Genomic DNA, 20912 nt, shown 5'->3' on the forward strand with positions numbered 1-20912 from the left:
CGTTGTTACAAAATATCTGGAAATTCATACTTTCTGATAGACAATTAAAGTTGTCACACGGAATGACAGTTAATTATTTTGCATCCAGATCCTGTGTGTAAGCATTTGAAATATGTACCTGTTTTTACAAGGGATATGACAGAAAGCCCCAAAGTAAGCAGAACTTGACATCTTATGGCTTTGTGAACCGGGATTGCTTCTGTCCTCTTAATTCTGTGCTAGACAGAAAGTTTATATTCCCCCCCCCTCCTTGCAACATAATGATTTGTGAACACTGTATTGAGTGCCCTATTCTGTGCTCAAAACTGGGTCACACCCTATCCGATGTTATTTGTCAGCACGCATGGGGGAATTGTGAGCAGGGCAAAGGGTTAAGGGAGAGTGGCTGCGGGCTAGCGGAAATTGCGTCACCGAAAACGAGCCGGCCCTTTTGGCTGGATTATAAACAGCAGGACGAGCCGAGCCGTCCCGGGCACACGAGTGCAACCAACGGCAACCCGCCCGTATGCGTACGCGCGCACTCGGCAGGGGCGCAGCAACGCTGCGAGTCTTTACGCTGTGACGCTCGCCAATTTCTCACGGGAATCGCGTGCTTCGCCCACCGCCTCATTGCCGGAGACTGGTGTCATTAATTTGTTCGGTCCCGTTACGCGATGGGCGGCTGGCCGACAGGGCCTTCCCTGGTCTCTACTAAAAAGGGGCTTTTTTTTCTGATCGTCATTAGTTGAGCCGTGCGGAGAAGCTCATTAGACGTAGCTCGACTTCTCGAGTGAGGTGCACCGCCCCCACCGGGGCGACTTTTTAAGCAGCGAGCGAGGCCTTCGCCTGAGGTCATCAGTCGACCCGTCCTTCACACGTTGCCTCGGCGACGCCCACATCGCGAAGGTGCCTCCTCGGCAGCGTTTCGCGGGGTAGGAGGTTTGCGTGGCGGAGGCGGATGATGAAATGCCGTCGGTGCATCCACGAGTCTCGCTGCTACGACCTTCACCGGGTGCAGCGGCCGCCTGCGGCCTTCAAACCCCTGGGCTTGGCCCGCTCGCCGACAGCGCATGGTAATTTGGGCAGGTCGGATGCCGACGACGGTGCGTGTACACCGCCCAGCTGTCCGTCCAAACGCAAGCAGCGCAAGTTCAGGTAATGCGCCATGACCAACGGTCGGTAAGGGGTCTGATCCAGACAGGCAGACAGGACAACTGAATGAAATGAAACGGCTTGTAGTCCACAGTTGACTACAAGACCGTAACATTCTTTACTGAGCCAATGCGTCATAAATAAGTAATGTGTCTATGTTGATTGCATTTCTTTTTAGTATTGTTGAAAACGTGCCTGGTTGGAGTCTTGGCCCATTCGCTGTGCTTATTTATATACGCATGCCTACATGTGGTTGTGTGAGTGAGGTATGAATTTTGTGTGACGCTTAGTTACTAATAGAATAAAAAATATATTTTCGCTTTGGGGTTGTTGTCTTAAATCCTCTTTGCTTGTAGATAGGAAATCAGCCAATCGCTCGGCATATTTGCGTAAGACTTTGTTATGTATGGTCAGGGAATTTTTGTCATTTTTTATTGTATTTAATTGCAATGACTGTTGCCTTCTAGAGTAGAATATTCACGTATAAACTCTACAAACTACGGATTTGTTTAGCTTCACTGTAACCTCACTCTTAGGTTTTTAATACAACTGCTCACACGCAAAAATAACATTGTTTGAAATATCAAAGAACATAATGAGAGTGGGTTTCCACACATTACCCATTAGTGTCACGGGCATATAAGGCCATTTTTCACTTTGCGCTTGAGTCTTAAATTATAAGTAGGGTCCATTATCACCGAGATTGAGATGTGAAAGGGTTTGATGGAAGAAAGATTTACTGCATAACGGTCGTGTCTGAATGAAATGCACGTTATCAAAACCCATTTCGGTTATACATGACAAAACGAGTTTGCCGACGATGTTGAGCAGGATTTAAACTGCCTGCTTGCTGCAAGCAGTTTTTAATTTGAATGTCAACTATCTCACCCAGCGTGGCACCCAGAGGCCTGCGAAGAAGGGGTGGGAAGGTTATTACCGTCTACATAGATCAGGAAAGGCACCATTTTAGTAAGTGGTTTCTGAATCTAAACAATATAAGTATCATTCAAATGTTTTAATAGTTTACCATGCAAAGGCCTGCTCTTGCAAAGATAATGTTTCTAGCCAATTCCATTACAGTGAATGGGTATTTTAATTGATCACAAAGCCAGTACTCAATGTTATATCTGTGTGTGTACGCGTGTGTGACTGGGGATGTCTGTTGTTTTAATTAAATTGACGCTGCTTTGCTCGGGATGTATTGCACATGCCAGCAAGGTTTCATGTGAACAACACAAGGTGACTGCTAGGCTGAGGGAACATGGCTTTATTTATTGTTAGTGACAACAGCAATAACGATGCTCGATGTATGGCTGCCCTTTATTGTGAAAATATGTACCAATGTATTTGATTTAATGCAGATCTGAGTGTCGCTAGCGCTATGGGGGTTGACAAAGGGCCTCATTGTGTGCTGCCGCCTGCCGAGGGTAGAGAAAATTCAAAACGAGTCGGTACGTTTACTGCCGCTAAGAAGGCCTGGCGCACGCAGTAGCTGCCTGTGCCCATCTAGCCTCTATCCCATCCACGCATCTGTCCCGTTCACACAACGTGATCTCAAAGATTTAGTGTGGATTTGGCATCCCATTGTTATCATTGATAGAACTGGTTGCTTGCCAGTACATTGTTCCAGCAGGGACAACACGAGGACACATCTTAGAGAAGCAGTATATGATATATTGCCTAGAAAAAGCTAGCTCATATTTTCACTGTCTTCACCAACCATGGTCATTCCACTGCTAGATGAAAACTCCCCAATGCTGTCGCTGTCCGTCATAGTTTTACACGACCGTGACCTTGTCATTGGGCCATTGACGATTTGTTTTTCGAGGGTACACTTTCTCACCACTACTCAAATGGCCTAAATCTAACCATTAAAGTCGGTGCACTCGTCGATACATTATTTTAATGCGCGCATTTATTCGGCACATGAATTCACTCATCGGTAAAACATTCCCAAACTTTCCGATTGGCCACCACCTCAAGAAGGATCGTTCTTGGTCGCCCGCATTCACAGTTCGTGGACTTGCCAGTCATGAGATGTATAAAGTCTGAACAGTGCTAGAGACATTACATAAACACGAGGTCCTCTTGACAACCTCACAATGAGCCTTCTGCGTGTAATTGATTTTAATAGTGTGTGCAGAAGAGGGGCATATTCCTCTTCACAGTGGGTATAGAAATTAAACATCGCAGGCTAAAATTAACCACGCAAACTTGAGCATACAGCATGGTAGGGTGCCAGTAAGTAAGGATTAGAGGCGCAAAGCAGGATGTCTTATTTTTAGGTCACGGTGTCGGTTTGCAGTTTTCCCTTACAGATCGATTAAGCCCATGTGATATAATGTCTGTGGTCTTTAATAGATCACTGTACTTTCAACTCGGTCAAGGGTCAATAATGTACATGTGTGAACCCACAATATTCCCATTGATATTGATCACATGAGTGGGTCTTCCTTTTATGTCATTGTAAAATTTTACATCATTAAACTGTTCTATTTCCACCTCCATCTTTGAGCAACTGGGCATAGATCTTGTTGACAAAAAATAATATTTATAAGCATGCTCACAGCTGCAGTGTTCCATAAGGTTCTGTATATTATACAATAGTGCATGGATGAAAATGGTTTTGGTGAGATGTAATTCTTTCCATTGCAAGTGATGGTATCATTTTTTTTCAAACAGGATAAAAGAAAATACTCTTTTCCCTTGAAGGTTTTGTTTGTTGAAAGTCCTTTAAGAATGACCTGGTCTTTCACAGCGTCAAGTGGTACATGCTATTTATTGGTGGTCTCAGATCAGATTTGAGGCTTTTTAGACAAGAGGGGGTGGTGGGTGGGTTGTAAGGGGGAGGGTGCTTGGAAGGGGGGGGCAAGGAGGGGTGCAGAACTTCCAAATACCCATGAGAATTTGCACCTCTAGAAGGTTTATTCAGGACAATAATTAGGTGTAGTTGATTTGGAAGTGGCTGTGTCATCTTGGCTTGGATTACAATATTGGTGATAGGCAGTATTTGTTTGCTAGATATATTAATGCGAGATGCAGGCTAATTGAGTAACATAATTAGCGTTTTGGAATGTTTTACAATAGTATCAATATTTTACATTTAATTAATAGGAAACATGCTCTGGCAAAAAACATATTTCCTGTTCAAATATATTCCAGGCTCTAGCAAGCCTCACAAAAATAGCATTTCAAACGAAGCTTCATCAGAATCAAGGCCATCTGCTGTGATGTATTCTGCGGATTATTTGAATTGCCAAATTAGTACAGGTATTCCTCGATTTACGAACGTCAGGTTTATTGCATTTTGCGTTCACGCAATTGACACATTATGGACATTTTCCATGAACAAAATAGAATTTCCACGTTCAGAGAATTTCGAATTGCACGTGCCATGAGATCAAACAAGAAGCACCCGGAAGGCTGCATCATCCATCCGTACAGCGCAACAGTACAACAGTAACTCCTCCACATCACCTTCCAGTCATTCCAACATGCAGATCTTTTGTTGAGTTTCCTGAAAATATTAAATTGGTTTAGTTTTTTGTTAATTATTAGTTATTATTTTTCTATTGTGACAAGTGATACAAGTGTATATGTTTAGGTTAACAGTGGAGTTGGAATGACATCCCTGATTTTTCATATCATCCCTGATTTTTCATATCAATTAATGGGAAAAGCCATTCAGATTTACTAAATTTTGTTTTACGCTTGTCTTTTTTTAAGAATGCTGCATCCCTTTCTTAAAAATCCAGAGATAATCTGTACTCTACTGCCAACCATGATCACAGGGGGAGGTACCACATACTTAGTGTGTACATAGGATATTAATGTTGTGATGTCATTGTCTTCTCCCATTCTTTTTTATTTCACCACACATAGTTTATTTGGCTGTGCCAAAACCTCCAGAGTGTTTTGCTAAAAGCCATCCTTAAAAGATAATGGTGCAGTACTGCAATTCCTTGCCTATGCTCTGTGGCACAATAATTTTTTTACATTAGTATCAACCAGAAGGTGCTGTAACGCCTCGAGGGTATTTTAGATTTTTCATCCACACTGGCCAGACTCATTGACAGGTGGGAGTTACCCACACTTTATCTCATCACATACGATCTCCCGATTGATTAACTCTGGTGTACCGTTTATCCTGCTAGGTGAACAAGCAGGGGAGTATTAAGAAACTCACCCATTGTTTCATCTGCCACAGTCATTATTTTGGCACTTATTTTCGTGCATCTGCAATCCTGCTTCCCTTGCGGAAACACAACCAAAGGAGCCCTCTGTTGGAGACGCATCCCTGTGAAAAGAACAGCACAAACGCACAAGCAGCAGTAACAGCAGCGGGTCGTGTTGCGCTGCAATAGGCGGCCGCTCTCATACAACGGCCACAGTTCGGAGTTGAAAGATTGCTCTCGCGCACGTTCTACCCCGCAGTTGACGGGCGAATACCCGCGGCTGCCCGCCTGCGGTTCTGCTCTCTGCCCCCTTGTAGGTTCGGCTTGCCGTCGCTCTCTGTGAAAGGCCCCTTGCGTAGGCTGGGCAGGCTGCCCTGGTTGGCGCTGCAGCCGTGGCGCCTGCTGTCGCCGGGCATTGGCAGGCCCGCTTGGCGCCTGTCCAGCAGGGTAAGAACTCCCCCCCCCCACCACCACCCCAACTTCACCCCTTGTGTTAGTCTGTCGAGCGTCAGTCGGTCAGGCACGTCTTGTGCGTACGTGCCGGTGGTAGTGTTCCGGTGGCAGCATCTTGGCAAGCTCTGCTGTCCATTCCCAGCGATGGTAATCTTTCACACTGGGAACATTAGAAATTTTAAAGTGAGTTTGTTGGGCATGCACATTGCACATCTGCTCTTGGGAGATAAGTAAAAAGCATTTTGATATAAATGAAAAATGTCCAAACATTAACCTGATGTAAATATTCGCCTACATGCAGTGGTCACGTATTTGTTCGTGTCTGTGCATGTGTACACGCCTCACTGTCCTTTGACAATAATCAAGCATAGAGTGGTGTGCCAACCCTCGATACCTCCCCTCCCATCGTTGCATACCCACATCCCATTCCTTTACAGTCACCCACCCTCCTATGCAAAACATTCCAACAGTTTTTAATAAATGCCTCACCGCCTAAAACAGTAGCTGGTTATATTCCAGGTACAACTGGTCTGTTCATTAATCGGCAGGGCATAAATATGTTTCCAGAGTGTGTTACACTGGGAAATTAGATATTCGTCAATACCATTGCCCTAATAGGCGATGATGTTTACGATGGCCCTGCTTCATAGAGATATATAATTTAGGTAATAGTAGAGATACGAAGGAGGGCCATCACCTAAAATATATTTCTTCCTCTGTCAGGCAGTGTTATTGATGCTTTTTTGCGGGGGTACTTTTGGTTATTTAAGTAACTCGCCACATCAAAGGTGCTTGATTAGAAGTCAAGAGCAGGCTGTCATTGTTAAGTACAGTGGTACCTCAGTATACATCGTTAATTCGTTCCAGAAGGTAGGACTTATACTGAAAATGACGTATACCAAACGAATTTTTCCCATAAAGGGAAAGGAAATAATCTGTTCCAGAGTATAAGAAATTATATTTTATATGGCATATTATACATTAATGGGGTTGTATAAAATAATTTAGACACTACTTATTACTAAAATGCATACATAAATTAAAATAAATAAATTAATATACATTGAAATAAAAAATAAAATGTAACGTCACTTTACCTTGCTGAGAGGAGTTGATAGCCTACGAGGATGGTGGTGAAAAAGGGGAGGAGTCGTGAATGGGGTAGACGCGGGTACGCGGTGACTCATCCCGACCCATACAAGTTCTAGCAAGCGCGTCGTATCCCAAGCAAGACGTCGTATCCCAGGACATTTTTTTTCTTGTCAAAACACGACGTATACCAAATTCGACGTATTCCAAAGCAGTCGTATACCGAGGTATGACTGTAGTTCTATTGCTTTTTCATCCATGGAAAGGCCCAGTGCAGCCACTCTTCACCTGTGTAGACTGAGCTTTCAGTGTCGTCGGCTAAGGCTGACCATGAATGGCTTTATTTAAAGAACCTAAGAGCCAAGTCCATGACTGCGCTTGCCTTCCCAGAAGAACTGATGGATGCTGCATGTGAAACTGATTGAACCGTTGGAGCACACAAGACTAAATCAATCTTTGTTGTAATCCGTATTGTAAAGGTGTCTTATTTCAAATTCTGTAAGGCTTGGCACAAATAGGCTGTTGTTTATACATCTATAATTTATTTAGTTTCAAAATTGCCACTCACTTTGACTTTGATAGTTATACCTTCCTGCCAAAGTCTCGCACAATGTCCCGTTCTCTCAATGAGGATTGTGTTTCCAGACTTAAGCCTTTGCGCCCTGCTTGCCCCCAGCTAAGCTGCCACCCGTTCATTCAAAGTGCTCTAAAGACAGGCCTTTTACAGCAGACTCGCCTACAAATGTATGCACGCATTCAACGAATCCACTTATTCATTTGCGTGGAGCATCGGGTGATAATTCTCAACATACTGACTTAGAGTGGCTCAGTCCTTCCACGAAGCCGAGTGGCTAAATAATTGCTCTTTTTACATTGGCCAGGGCTAATTGGATGAAGCTCGTACATCCAATAAGCGAAGGACTCGCTGCTCTCTGGAGCTGTGTTTCCATGACCAGCAATAGATTATCAATAGAGTAGTGGTTGGCACAATATAACTGGCAAGATAATGGCACCGTCCGTTTTTGATCAATATTGTCATAAGATACATGCCCTTTGCATCACAGGGGACAGTAAAGATCCCCCCCATGTAATAGGCTGGTGTCGTGGTCCAAAGTTTCCGAAGATCACTCAATTGGGATTGCACGTATGAACATTGCCCCTGCACACTCTCTGTGGAACATGATGATAGCTTCACGCGATCAGAATGGTGCATATCGCACATAGCAGTTATTTTATGATTATTGTTTTTTTAGTGTTATTGATGAAGCACAATAATATGCTGGCTGGAGAGAATTCCATGGCTGCTGTTGGTGGTGTGTGTTAATCATCCAATATATAATTAACTCAACTAATTAGACAATACATAAGAAAATGCACGTACAAACACGCCAATGTAATAAAATAAGAACATTGAGTACAATAAAAACAAATACAACACAATGTAACACAAGCATTAAACATTAACAATCGTGTTACTCAGATAATTACAGTGACGTCATATATTTCTTCCTGTGCACGGCCTCGTCGAGACGACGATGACCAATGTAGGCGGGAGGCGCTAGATGAGTCAATGCGCTTTACTTTCATAGTTTGATTGGTCCGGATACTAGCAGCTCACGTAAACTCGGCTTACGTGTCTGTGCATTCTGAATGTTTAATTGTCTCATTGACTCCGAATGGCTTATGTGGATGAGATGATCGTCTTGACCAGAAGGTGCAGGGTCGTGTGCTGCCCTGAAATGCTTTATCCACCAGTCCCTTATCAAGAACAGCTGAGATGTGTTTTTATATGTAGGACCTGAGATGACACGCGCCACGCGTTTGGTTGCGATGCAAGCGTGCAGCGTACAGTGGGGGAAACTGAGGACGTACAGTTGTTGCGCCAATTAAGGGGTGAGGATTAAGAGACGCCACAGGTGTTAAGGGTAACTGAGGACGCAGGCCAGTGATTGGTCAAGAGGGTGCTTGGCTGATGACTGGCGCCAGGTTGGCGACGAACAGGATCACGTGAGGCTGGGGGCCTGGGGGCGAGTAGCAAAGCGGGGGATGACATAGCTAATTGGGACTAATTGGTTCGGGGATAAAGGCAGAGCGGAGCGGAGAGACAGGGAGTCTTTGGGAGTGTTGGAGTCGGAGCTGGAGACGGTGCCTGGGACAGAGATGGAGCAACGAGAGTATAGTATAAGGTAGCAGTGGATAAGAGTGTATAGTATAAGGTAGCAGTGGATAAGAGTGTATAGTATAAGGTAGCAGTGGACAAAGAGAATACATTATACGGTATCAGTGGATATAGAGAGGACGGGCAGAGTAGCAAGGACGGAGTGAGTACAGCGTAGCGAGCAGCAGAGTAACGGACCTGAGTGGGGAGAGAGAGAGCGAGCGAAGCGGATCGAGCGAACGGAGGAACATTGAACGATGCTGTCGGAGATGTGAACTATATGCGGAATAAAAGGAACGAGAAAGACAGAATTTACACCATTGGAACCTCATTTGCCAGTAAAAAATATGATAATTGGTTTTTTACCCTTCTATCTGGCAACAAAACTGACACCTTTTTTACAAGGAGTCATGTTTGCATAGACCACAATACCTTGTGTCATAATGCAAACAAAAAACATAACTCTGATAATGTGCACTGTCCTTGAAGTTGATTGGTCCACACCCGAGACTAGGCTCCAAGTAAAGTTGTCGCGTCAGTAAGAGTCCTACATATACACACACACACGTGGTGTGCACTGCTTTTTATCCATCCAACACCCAACACTCTCCCTCCTCAGCCCACTATCAACCTAACACTCGCATTCTCTTGCTGTATATTGTTATCTTTGAAATTAAATTGCTTTGCAACGGCCTATCGAGGTTGCGTCATGTAACGGTTTAAATTAGCCTGCAGGTTCGTTTGCCATTCCTTTAGCTCCTGCGTGCCTCTCCCAAACTGCAAGGCTCTGTGCCAAACACCTACAAAGCGTTGCAAAGGTTCAGCTTGGTTATTAGCTCTCGAATGGACGACAGTCACTTGTATTAATTCTAGATTTGAAGCTTTCGTGACTGCAAGGAATCATCTTCTTAGGTTTTTTCGGTAAAGTCACGTAGAAAGTAAAATAAAAAACAAAAATCACGACGTTTCGGAGGCCTCCGAAACGTCGTGATTTTTGTTTTTTATTTTATTTTACTTTCTACGTGACTTTACCGAAAAAACCTAAGAAGATGAGTCACTTGTATACAACTTTGAAATACGAATCCTCGTAATGCTGTTTGTGTGAATACAGAAGCCACATACATAGGCCTGGCCAATACTCTTGGTTTCTCTCATGTGTTTTCAGGTTGTATCCAAAAAGACATCAGATAATTATGCAACACGACCGCGGACGGCTACATAGTAGTGGCACTGTTGGATCGCAAGCCTTTTCACACTTGAGTGATTTGGACAGGAACATGTTAACTGCCCTTTTTTAAAACCTAAGGTAACTTGAAATTTGATGTCCGTGAGTTTAATTCGGGCTCTTGACGTGTAACTGGTTCAACCTGTGGGCACGCAATTTCATGTGAATCTTGGTACATAATTAATGTTGTTGCATTGTCTATCTTTAGTAACCTTTACCTGATTGAAAGAGTAGGAGGAGGCATCACTATGCTACCATAAGTCATTGAGTGTATAATGCTAAAAACCAATCCTCATTATTTTACCATGTATTATGCACGATCTAATCATACGTTCGCTAAACAACCTACGACAGGAATGCACATTCTTGGTTCTTTCGGTATAGTCACGTAGAAGGGAAATAATAAAATTATAAACCAATAAAAATTCCCATGACGTTTCGACTGCAACACAAGCAATCATCATCAGGTGTGAAATTCACAGCAAGAAAATTTGAAAAAAGTGGCGTTTTTTCTAACGTCAGCACCACGGACAGCGATTTGGCAGTTGGCCAGATCTGTGTTTGGAAAAGAAGAGGGGGGAGAATAAAATGGAATGCACATATCTACATGCGTTGTCTTCACAATCTAAGGCCCGTGCTAAAGTGTGTCTGACAAGTTATGAAGGAACACAGTTGGCGAACCGCATCAGAACTGCTAAACCTGAATACTCAATGATGATGATGCTTATAGTTTCAGTGATTCTTGAGTTTACCACAGTTCTTTATTTGACATTGATTGATTAGGCACAAAATATTTGTGGCTGTAGTGATGATGACAATGAAATGTCAGTCCACCCCCTCCCTCCCCTTATCACTGGTCTGTATAAATCAATCACAAAAACCATGAAATTACTTTGTTGATCATTGTCTGATCTGTATCCCCCCCACCCCCCCCATTATTTTGCCTCCGTGAATCAACAATGCCTTCTTGATCCTGCACATGTCATTTTAACTACCTCGCCTGTTATACAGGAGGTCATGGGTTCGATCCCGACCCTGACGCCTGCTGTATATTTGGAGTTTGTTCTCCCGGTGGTCAGGTAGATTTTTTTCCGGGTCCTCCAGTTTTTCGCTTCAACATTGCGAAACATGCGTTTCTAGAATGTTTGGTTGCTATAAATGTTAAGCCACTCTGTTAATCTATCATTTGTGGCAGGTCACTTCTCAAAAAGAGCTATATAGCTCAGTGGGCCTTACCGAATAAAATAAATAAATATTTTTTTAGTTTCATGTGTTGATCTCACCGCTCCATCTCAGCGGCAGACTTCCTCCTAGGTGTGTTCCCTCCTTTCGCTTGCGTTCCGTCACCAGTCTCATCCAGTCTTGTCCCTTGTTCTCTGATTAGTGAGCTCCTCTCTGTGTCTCTCAAAGTAATTTTGAAGATGCGTCTCTTAATCCTTCTTGACATACTCTTCAGCTTTTGTTCACATTTTGTTGCCGAGTATTTGTGTATGTAAGCTGCATCATATCAGATACTGTGCTTCTTGGCGTTTTGCTTTACAGTCAAATTAAATTTCCGAAAAACCCTCCACAGTGCTCTCGCTTGCCTCACTTTGATTTATTGTCCACTTTCAATAATTGTCCTCATTTACATACTTTCTATATTCTTTCCAGCTCTGTCTCTCCAACAACTGTTTTATTTTGTTTACTGACCTTGCTGTTTTGCTGACATTAGTTTTGTTTACTTATCTTTAACCCAACTTTTCAGTCGCCTCCTTTGTTCCTTTGTCGAGTACGCCTGAATAAGTCAGCCTTGCAAAATCGATAACGATTTAGTCAGTTAGCATCTAACAATCAATTGCAGTTTTCATATTGATTTTCCAGCGCTGCCGCCACCAACTGCCAACCAACGTGGGCTGTTGCTGCTGTTGCGACCGCTGCTGCTGCTACCGCTGCTGCTACACGTGCCCACTCAAGCCACCTGCATTCGTCTCCTTGCAGGTGGCCGTGTACAAGTCCGTGCCGACGCGCATGCTGTCGCGCGCCTGGGGGCGCCTCAATCAGCTGGAGCTGCCAGGCTGGCTCCGCCGGCCCATCTACACGCTCTACATCCGCGCCTTCAGTGTTGACATGACGGAGGCGGCCGTCGAGGACCTGCAGCACTACCGCAACCTAGGAGAGTTCTTCCGGCGACAGCTCAAGCCCAGCGTCCGACCCGTGTGCACCAAATGCATGGTGAGGCTGCCGGTGGTACTCAGCCACAGACACACGACACTGCAAGCATGCATGTGTGCAGCGTCTGCTACGAAACTGTCACGCGAACTCTTGTCACCCTTGCAGCAGCAGCTTTTGGATGGCCATCTAACAAAGATGGTCACTGCATCGCGCGCTTTCAAATGCGCTTCTGCGGCCATCTGGAACGCTCCCTTTTGATTGTTAGATGCTGACTGACTTAATCACTATTGATTATGCAAGGCTGACTTCTTCACTTTAAAATCTGTATTGAAAACTCATTTCTTTAGAACTGCTTTTTGTGTTTAGGTTGTTGTCCTGCACTTACAATTAGCATGGTTGGCTTTGTATGGTGGGAAATAATTTCTACATACATACATACATACTACTGGACCTACTGGACATCTGTGAAAAAATTAACCCGTAAAAACAAAGTTTTTCACTATAAATCCTTTATATGTAAGATCACCTCTTGACATGCCCCGTATATTCCCGAGGGCACTAGCGTTGACCTGTTTTACCACTTTCAAGAACCTGGCGGCTTCAATTTAACTGCTCTATAAATAGTCTCCACTGTACAGCGTGGGGGCAGGGATTTCATGCCATGTGGTTAGTCAACATTTGCGTCATCATGAAACGGGCGGCTAGAGTCCTCTCGTCCTCTGGCTTGAGATGGCTGCCACCTATGGGTCAGATGATTGTCTGCCACCATTAAGCAATTGCTAATTAAATATTTAATTTTTTTCCCCTAAACAGTGTTAAATTTTTGAAAAACATTTTCACGGAAATAAATTGTCTCGCACAACGAGTATGTGTGCAAAATGTCAGCTCGATTGGATCACGGGAAGTGGGTTAAAAAACGACCGAAAGATTTGCACGGTCGTAAGCAAGCAAGCAAGCACGCAAGCAAGCAAGTGAACTTAATGTAAAGGATTTAAAAAAACCTTCATAACTCATCGGATTCCTCCAGTTTAAATAAAAATTCTGATACTAATATTGCGCTTGACCAACTAAGGGTCATGGTGCCCTCCACCCCAGCTGGTCACTCGCAGCAGTTGCATGCCTTCACAGCAGACTGAATCATGTTTCAACTTGGTCCTGCGTGGCTTCTTGGCGAAATTAATAGTTAAAAATTTTGCGTTAATCACAAATTGTAGGTTTTCCAATCTCGCTTCGAGTACCGACACTGAACCAAACATTTTTTTAAAGTGGCTCAAGTCCTGCCAGTCCACGACAGGGTGATCCATCTTCTTATTGCCCTTCAATCGCTACTACCGTGGATAACGTTCCCTGTGAACTTCGCTCATTGATTCTTCCACTCATGTTGAGGACTCAGGTCTACCAGACTGTCTGTTTCATCTCATCCGCACTAAGTTCAACCACCACATTATAAGTCAAACCACCACTCTTCTTGTTCCTTTCCTCATACTGCTTTCTATTTGATTTCCCCATCTACTTTTAACCATCATTGGCCATCGCAAGCTGCCGCCATTTCTCGCAAACCTGTGGTTACAAATCGCGGGTGAATCTCCATTGGGATTCTCAAGAAACACTTGGCAATGGGGATGGTTTGCATCAGCTCATGTTTCCCATGTGGTTTGCTTGTTTGACATTAACGAGGCTTGGCTGTGGTCGGGTGCTTCACGGACGAAGCCTGGACAGGGTTGCAGTGAGCGGGAGGGCGGCAACGATGGGGATAGTGGCCAGTTGAGCCACTCACCGTGAGAAATAAATTGTAATTTTTTTTGTCGACAGGTGAGCCCTGCAGATGGCAAAATCTTGCACTTTGGCCGGGTGAGGAACAATGAGGTGGAGCAGGTGAAGGGAGTCACCTACTCACTGGAGAGTTTCCTGGGACCGCAGGGCGGCACGCCCAGCGAGGGTGAGTGGCGTTGCTCGCGGACTCGCACATTCGCACGCTCGTGACCATGCGCATGCACGCTTCTTTCCAAGCCATTTATCACAACATGGACCTAGTCAACATGCAAGCCATAATAAGCTTCAAAGCTCGTTATAGGCAGGCCACCTTTCACCTGGATGTATTTTTACCCTTTGCAATGAACATAGTTTTCTTTTTTATTAATGCAGCAGTTATTGCAGCGAGTGGCAGAATTCTATAGGCAAGATGCCCAGTATTTGGTTGTGGCTAGTAGGCTGGGATCTTACTGGTAGAAACCTCCTGGTTACACCAGCCCACAGGGGATTATTGTGTCCGTCGTGCAGGGAGGGGCTGGGTGGGGAGGGAGAGGCTGGGTGGGTGGGGAGGGGAGGGGCTGGATGGGGAGGGTGGGGAGGGGCTGGGTGGGGAGGGGCTGGGTGGGGAGGGAGGGTCTGGGTGGGGAGGGAGGGTCTGGGTGGGGAGGGGCTGGTCACCCCGTGGTGCCCTTATAAAACTCAACATTTAACCTACTCACGCCGGCTTGTGCCCGCCCCCACAGTCGGCCATATTTGCGGAATACACCACGCCGCCGTTGACCCTGGCCATTGACCGAGCAACCCAACGTTCCTACCAGCTCCCTCCGCAGGAATGTGTTAACTAACACCACCTTATCTGTTGTTTTGCTCTAAAAATAGCCCCTATCTTAGCCGTAGCAACAAGCTGACAGCATAAACAAGCACTCGTGTTTGGCATGCGCACTGATACGCATGCACCCTCATTAAAGACACAGTATAACATTACTTCTTCATGATGCTTTGTATGGATTAATGTGTTGCTAATTTTACCCAAGCATCGTAGATCTCTGTATTGGTAAGCTGTGCAGAAATTGTTGTAATGATAGTTCTAGAGGTTTTGTAGTTATTGATACAACACGTGAATTGACCTTGGATGGATAGGACAGGCAGATGTAAATTATTTTGGGCATTTCTATAAATAGTCTCTTTATTGATTCAATAACAAAATTAAATGTTAAATGGCCGGCTGGTTTTTGCGTGCACAGAACCAAGCCATGTTATTTATTGTAGCCATCTTGGTTTTTCTGGAGTGAAATGTAACCGGCTCCTTGTTACGTTCATTCAATTGACACCGTTTTAGAAATATATTGACTGCATTAGCATAACAACATGCATGTTCAGTGAAGTGCTTGCGTGTGTCTGTGTGGGGTGTGGTGGTCGAGGATTTAGCTCACTGCACTGCGAACTCGACTCTCTCCGAATTGTTTTCCTGGCAATGGATTACATGTGTGGCAAAGAGTAGTATCCAAACCTGCTTTAGGCCTCACGTGGATCAACTTGGCCTTAATTCAATACCTGGTGTACTGTGTAAACATCGGAGGTAGCTGAGCATTGTGCACCTTGCTAGCCTTAATAGGTGATTTATAACAGCACTTTCCACAGCAGTGTTCGTGACTCCACAAGTGTGTATGTGTGCGTGCCACACAGCGCCCGTGCAAAGCACTGTGCTCCAGGATCAGCTGGTAAGCCGACCAGGCAATGCCCTGTACCACTGCGTGATCTACCTGGCGCCCGGGGACTATCACCGTTTCCACTCGCCTACTGACTGGACTGTGCACCACCGGAGGCACTTCCCAGGTGCGGTTAACGAATGCCGAATGCCGTCGCACAGCATAAGGTGGCAAGGATTAGACATTGGCACGAGTTGTTTGGGGCGTTACCACCGCGAATGCGGGCAACTGCTGCCCCCCACTGTTCAACATCCACAATCGCAGCTGGAGCTGCTGGCCAGGTGAAAACTAAAATAGCATGCAAGTGTAATGCTTGCTTTCTGTTAATGTATTTTACGTAAAATCTGGATTCACCCCTGCATTCCTCGTCATTTCACATCTCTACCTGCTTGTACTCTATTATTGAGTGCAGCTCAAAGGTATGTAGAGCTGGCCTATACATTTGTAGAGAAGTTCCCACAGACGCACTCGGAGACGGAGGTATGTTATGGGCTTTCGCCAAGGGTTTATTAAACGTTAACAATTACACACAAGGGTACACAACTCCCAGGGGCTAGGGGTCCCACACTGAGTCCTGGTCCCTGCCCAGCTAGCTCCGGTCTCTCTCTCGTGTCGGATCGGGGACTCTGCCGACTCCACCGACCAGAGAGAGAGAGCACCTCTATCAGCTACCACCGGCTTCTCCCCAGACTCACTACTCGATCCCTCTCTACCCCTGGTTCCCTCTTCACCCTTCGTACTCTACCCGTTCCCACAGTGACCCCGCTTTCGTCACGGGGTCTCCCTTAAGTACCCTAGGAGACGTGACGTCATCGCACTGAACGGCACACCTGACGTCACGTCCCCATTTTACTCGTCTACACATTCTTAATAAAGGCTTTTGTTTATTAGATCACGATCCAACCCAAAAAAAATCTTGTAGGGGGTTTCCCCAGTTAGTGAGGTTGGTCGTAAAATTTTAAAGGACCTAAGCAATCAACAGCACAACTACAGTTGGTGTTTGGTCAAATGGTCCAGTGTTAATGTGTTTACCGCTTGTTGTGGAGCTCCCTTGGTTATTACTGCAAGTGTACTAACCATAAAATACGTGCCGTCTGCTTTATGGTGGATGTTAAAGATCCTGTGACATCAATCGAAGAAGAGTAGGTCACTGTACGCTGGCGTCTTGGTCGACATTTGCCCAATTGGAAAGATTACTGACAAATTGCTTGATTGGGAAAACATCAGTCATCTGCCCCCTACTTAAAAAACTTAGCAGGAACTTATTGGAAAAGTCTTGACTCTCGGGTGAGACTTTCCTGAATAAACAGGTATACTTGGAATAATAAGCACCTCTAAAAGTGTGTATGTGTATAAGAGGGAAAGAAGAAAATTTGTCATTGTATCCATATATGCATTCATCAGGCCTTCTTACAATGCAGTAATCATTGCCAGAAATATAGCGATAACCAGATTACCCTAGATATCAATGTAGAAACAAAACTACAACGAGTGGAACAAATTGTTAAATGAATTGTGCTGCTCACCAAGCTGTGCGAGCACAGTGCAACCTTCTTAACCCCTTACTGGAAATGTCGGGTCAACTGCATGTGACTTGTTTATCTAGGAAAGCCTCACTGAGTCTCTGAGGACTCTTTCAGGAGGGTCCTGCCAAGTTTTTGCAGCAGGGATAATTATTTCTATATAGATTTAATCCAGTCATATGCGGGTATTTCCCAAATTTGGACCATGACGCTACATCACACAATGGCCTAATTTTGTGAATGACATCACGGGATCTGTTAACGGCCACCGTGAAGCGGGCGGCTCTTGTATATTTTTCATGGTTAATACACCCACAGATTTCATCGGGGCAGACGCTCAATTAGAACCGTAGACCTCTGCAACAAGCCATGCTGTGTCACCACCCATTAGTTGTTTTGTACATTAATCTTACTCCTATACGATTGTAGTTAAACAGTTCGACACTAACAATACAAAACTGATGATGGAACACTGGATCAGATGTGTGCAAGGGAACAGCCAAACATCACATTTATCAAAATGTCTGTGTGACATCTAACTGCTTGATGGTGATATCCCATGTAACCTTTAGTGCAAGAGATATTACCATTGAAGCGTCAAATTATTACCCTGAGCAGGGTGGTGTCACTGGGATGGCATTGGTAGCAGCAAAGCAGACTTAGAAGCCCAACATTGATTGCACAGCGTGCTTATTGTAATGGTGAACATGACAATATTTTGTCCTCGGCAGAAAAAAAAATTCTCCTTTTTTTCTGCATCGTTTTAACGACTTGTTGGCTATTTATATGTTGTTGCATAAGCCCATGCATTCATATTGCTTGGCTACTATTTATGGTGGCTGAACGGCAAAAGCTGAAACGAACAATGTCCCTAGGTTCCTTGGAGAAAGCTTCAGATATTTAACATTGTGCGCAAATGCCTACTAAGAATTATTTCGGCGGTTCCCAACCTTTTTGGAGTGTGCGGGGAGAGGGGACCCCCTTTTCAACCTCCAAACGTTTTGTGGACTACCACATTCTACGAGTTATTTGAATTTGTACATTTCCGTGGTGAGTTTTCTTATTTTTATATTTTTTCTTTACCGCGGACCCCCCTGTAGTAGCCTCGCAGACCACCAGGGGTCCGTTGACCTCAGGTTGGGAACTGTTGAATTATTTCACGTAAAATGTTAGAAGTTAACACCCTTTATAAGATGTCCAGTAACTGACTCCATCAGGGCCATGTGATCAGCAAGTTATGTTGCTACTAAAATCACCTAATGCTGATTTCTTGACAATTTATTCTCAAATTCTTCTTGTTACGGCCTTGACACAATGCTCAACTCTTGCAGTCATCTCAGTTCATCAACATGGTTTAAAGCCTGCCCACACTTTTGAGTAGTTACTGCACCACATCACAGCACTATGCTGTGAGATATTTCTTTGTCAGAACAATATTTTGTCTACATAGAGCCGGGATTTTGCCATGTTATGTGAAACAAAAAATGGTGTTTTTTTATGTAATCGTTGGTGAGTGATTGTAGACCACTTCACCGCACTTGCTAATCTTATTTAATCACAGGTGACTGTAACCTGATTCAAGAGCTCCTTAGGTCACGGGGAACTTCAAAATACAGTAAACTGAAACTGAACCTGGATTCAGTCCCAGGATCTCAGCGGTGCCCTGGGCCACTCCGAGCATTCTCCTGAGACTAAAGTCATTGGGAGACTCTTCATTACCTTTGTCTGTCGGTCAACACCAGGTTCCCGCCTAGGCTCTGCTGAACCGTTTTTGAAATTCACAAGGTCATTGAGCAGGTAACGAAGCCAGGTGTGGCATTTAGGAAAACCATAAGTGTAATATAGATAGGTACAGACTGTGATGCGTATGGGGGGGGGGGGGGAGAGGATTGCTAGGCAGTCGTGGTGCACGCCTGTAACCCCTCACTGTAGAGGTGAGGATTGGGGTATCACAAATGTTGTGAAACTCCCTTCCCATAGGTGTCGAGGTGCCATCGCCTGGCTTGCATGTGCGTGCGCACGCTCGTATACGTACCGCATTAACTTGTGCGTATATTCCAACTACACGTGTGAATACTTGTGCATATGTCGTCTTCCTGGGTATCGCACAGGGACACTGATGTCCGTGAGTCCTGGAGTGGCACGCTGGATCAAGGAGCTGTTCTGCCACAATGAGCGTGTGGTGCTCACTGGGGAATGGCAGCATGGCTTCTTCTCTTTTACTGCGGTCGGTGCCACAAATGTGGGCTCCATCAAAATCTACTTCGACAAGGTGTGTGCATACACGTAGTGCTGCCAGTACTGGGTGTCTTGGTGGCCTCGGAAAGTCACAAACTTATTTCTGACTCTAAGAACCCCTTGATACTTAAACTACAGCTGATCCAAAATGTCACGGCCCCAAGTCCTTTTCCAGAACCAAATTCCACTCTCCAATTGTCACAAACCCGGCCCGCACGTCACCACCTTCACATTCATTAGCGCGTGGACTATGTGTCCTCAAGTTCAAATGTATCCATTGCAAGGCCCCTCTCTCCCTCTACAACCTCCTCCACGTCCCAGCCTGCTCCCTCCACTTCATGGACTCTGCCCTCCTCCTTGTACCAGTATCTGCTGCTCCATCTTTGGTGACTGCTCTTTTAGCCACTACATTTCCCCCCCCCCCCCCCACCACTCGGAGCTCTCTCTCCAGGCAGATTTTCCTGCTCCTCTCTTCTTTCAAATCTGCCCCAATCTTGCCTTTTCAGTCCAGTTCCTTCGCACCCCCTTAATTGCATCTCTGCATTCCTTCAAAATCAGAATCTTTATTTATCCCGGAGAAATCCGATGAGCTATGAGGCGCTTTTTCACAGATGTCCAGTAGGGGCAGCTGAGAAAGTTACAATCCCTGCCATTTTCCTCCATTCTATTTCTTTGCTCTGAGATGTTTGTTATGCTATCTGTGCATGATAAATGTAAGTCTCGCATTACTTTTTTATGACCTGTTATCCATCGTTATTGTCGCCGTTGTTACTCCCATTGACATATCAAGATAACAGTGCAATTGTTTTCCTAAATGCAATCGTATCCCAAGAGACTTCACAAATTAAATAAAGGGTAATAACGGTTACACGGATCTGAACAATATTTCAGTATAAAATAGGACAAAATGGAAACCATCATGCAAGCAATGACCGGAAAAAAATACAACAAACCGGCCTAATAAACTTCCAAGGTCCAAACCAACAACTCGCCACGTGCGCAAGCACGAATGTACAACATTAAAACACATTCCTGCGGAGGGAGCTGGTAGGAACGTTGGGTTGCTCGGTCAATGGCCAGGGTCAACGGCGGCGTGGTGTATTCCGCAAATATGCCCGACTGAGGGCGGGCGCAAGCCGGCGTGAGTAGGTTAAACGTTGAGTTTTATAAGGGCACCACGGGGTGACCAGCCCCTCCCCACCTAGCCCCACCCCTCCCACGCCCCACCCTCCCCACCCAGCCCCTCACCCCCCACCCAGCCCCTCCCCACCAGCCCCTCCCCACCCTCCCCCTCCCCCACCCAGC

General features: G+C 45.1%; 1 protein-coding gene across 3 annotated transcripts in view; it reads left to right on the top strand.

Moving 5' to 3' along the window:
* PISD (phosphatidylserine decarboxylase) overlaps nucleotides 1–20912 on the top strand; it is a 37551-nt gene that overhangs the window by 12261 nt on the left and 4378 nt on the right. The window contains exons 1-6 of one of the 3 annotated variants that reach the window (XM_078857742.1): nucleotides 417–1134; nucleotides 5624–5753; nucleotides 12212–12445; nucleotides 14198–14324; nucleotides 15824–15973; nucleotides 19481–19641. In XM_078857742.1, the coding sequence (XP_078713868.1) occupies nucleotides 938–1134; nucleotides 5624–5753; nucleotides 12212–12445; nucleotides 14198–14324; nucleotides 15824–15973; nucleotides 19481–19641 (999 nt within the window). In that variant the 5' untranslated portion in view covers nucleotides 417–937. Of the gene's footprint in view, nucleotides 1–416; nucleotides 1135–5623; nucleotides 5754–12211; nucleotides 12446–14197; nucleotides 14325–15823; nucleotides 15974–19480; nucleotides 19642–20912 lie in introns of those variants that run through there. The other 2 variants (XM_078857745.1, XM_078857743.1) reach the window with 2 other exon arrangements.

Source organism: Lampetra fluviatilis, chromosome 6 (assembly GCF_964198595.1).
Source record: "Lampetra fluviatilis chromosome 6, kcLamFluv1.1, whole genome shotgun sequence".
Classification (NCBI taxonomy): Eukaryota; Metazoa; Chordata; class Hyperoartia; order Petromyzontiformes; family Petromyzontidae; genus Lampetra; species Lampetra fluviatilis.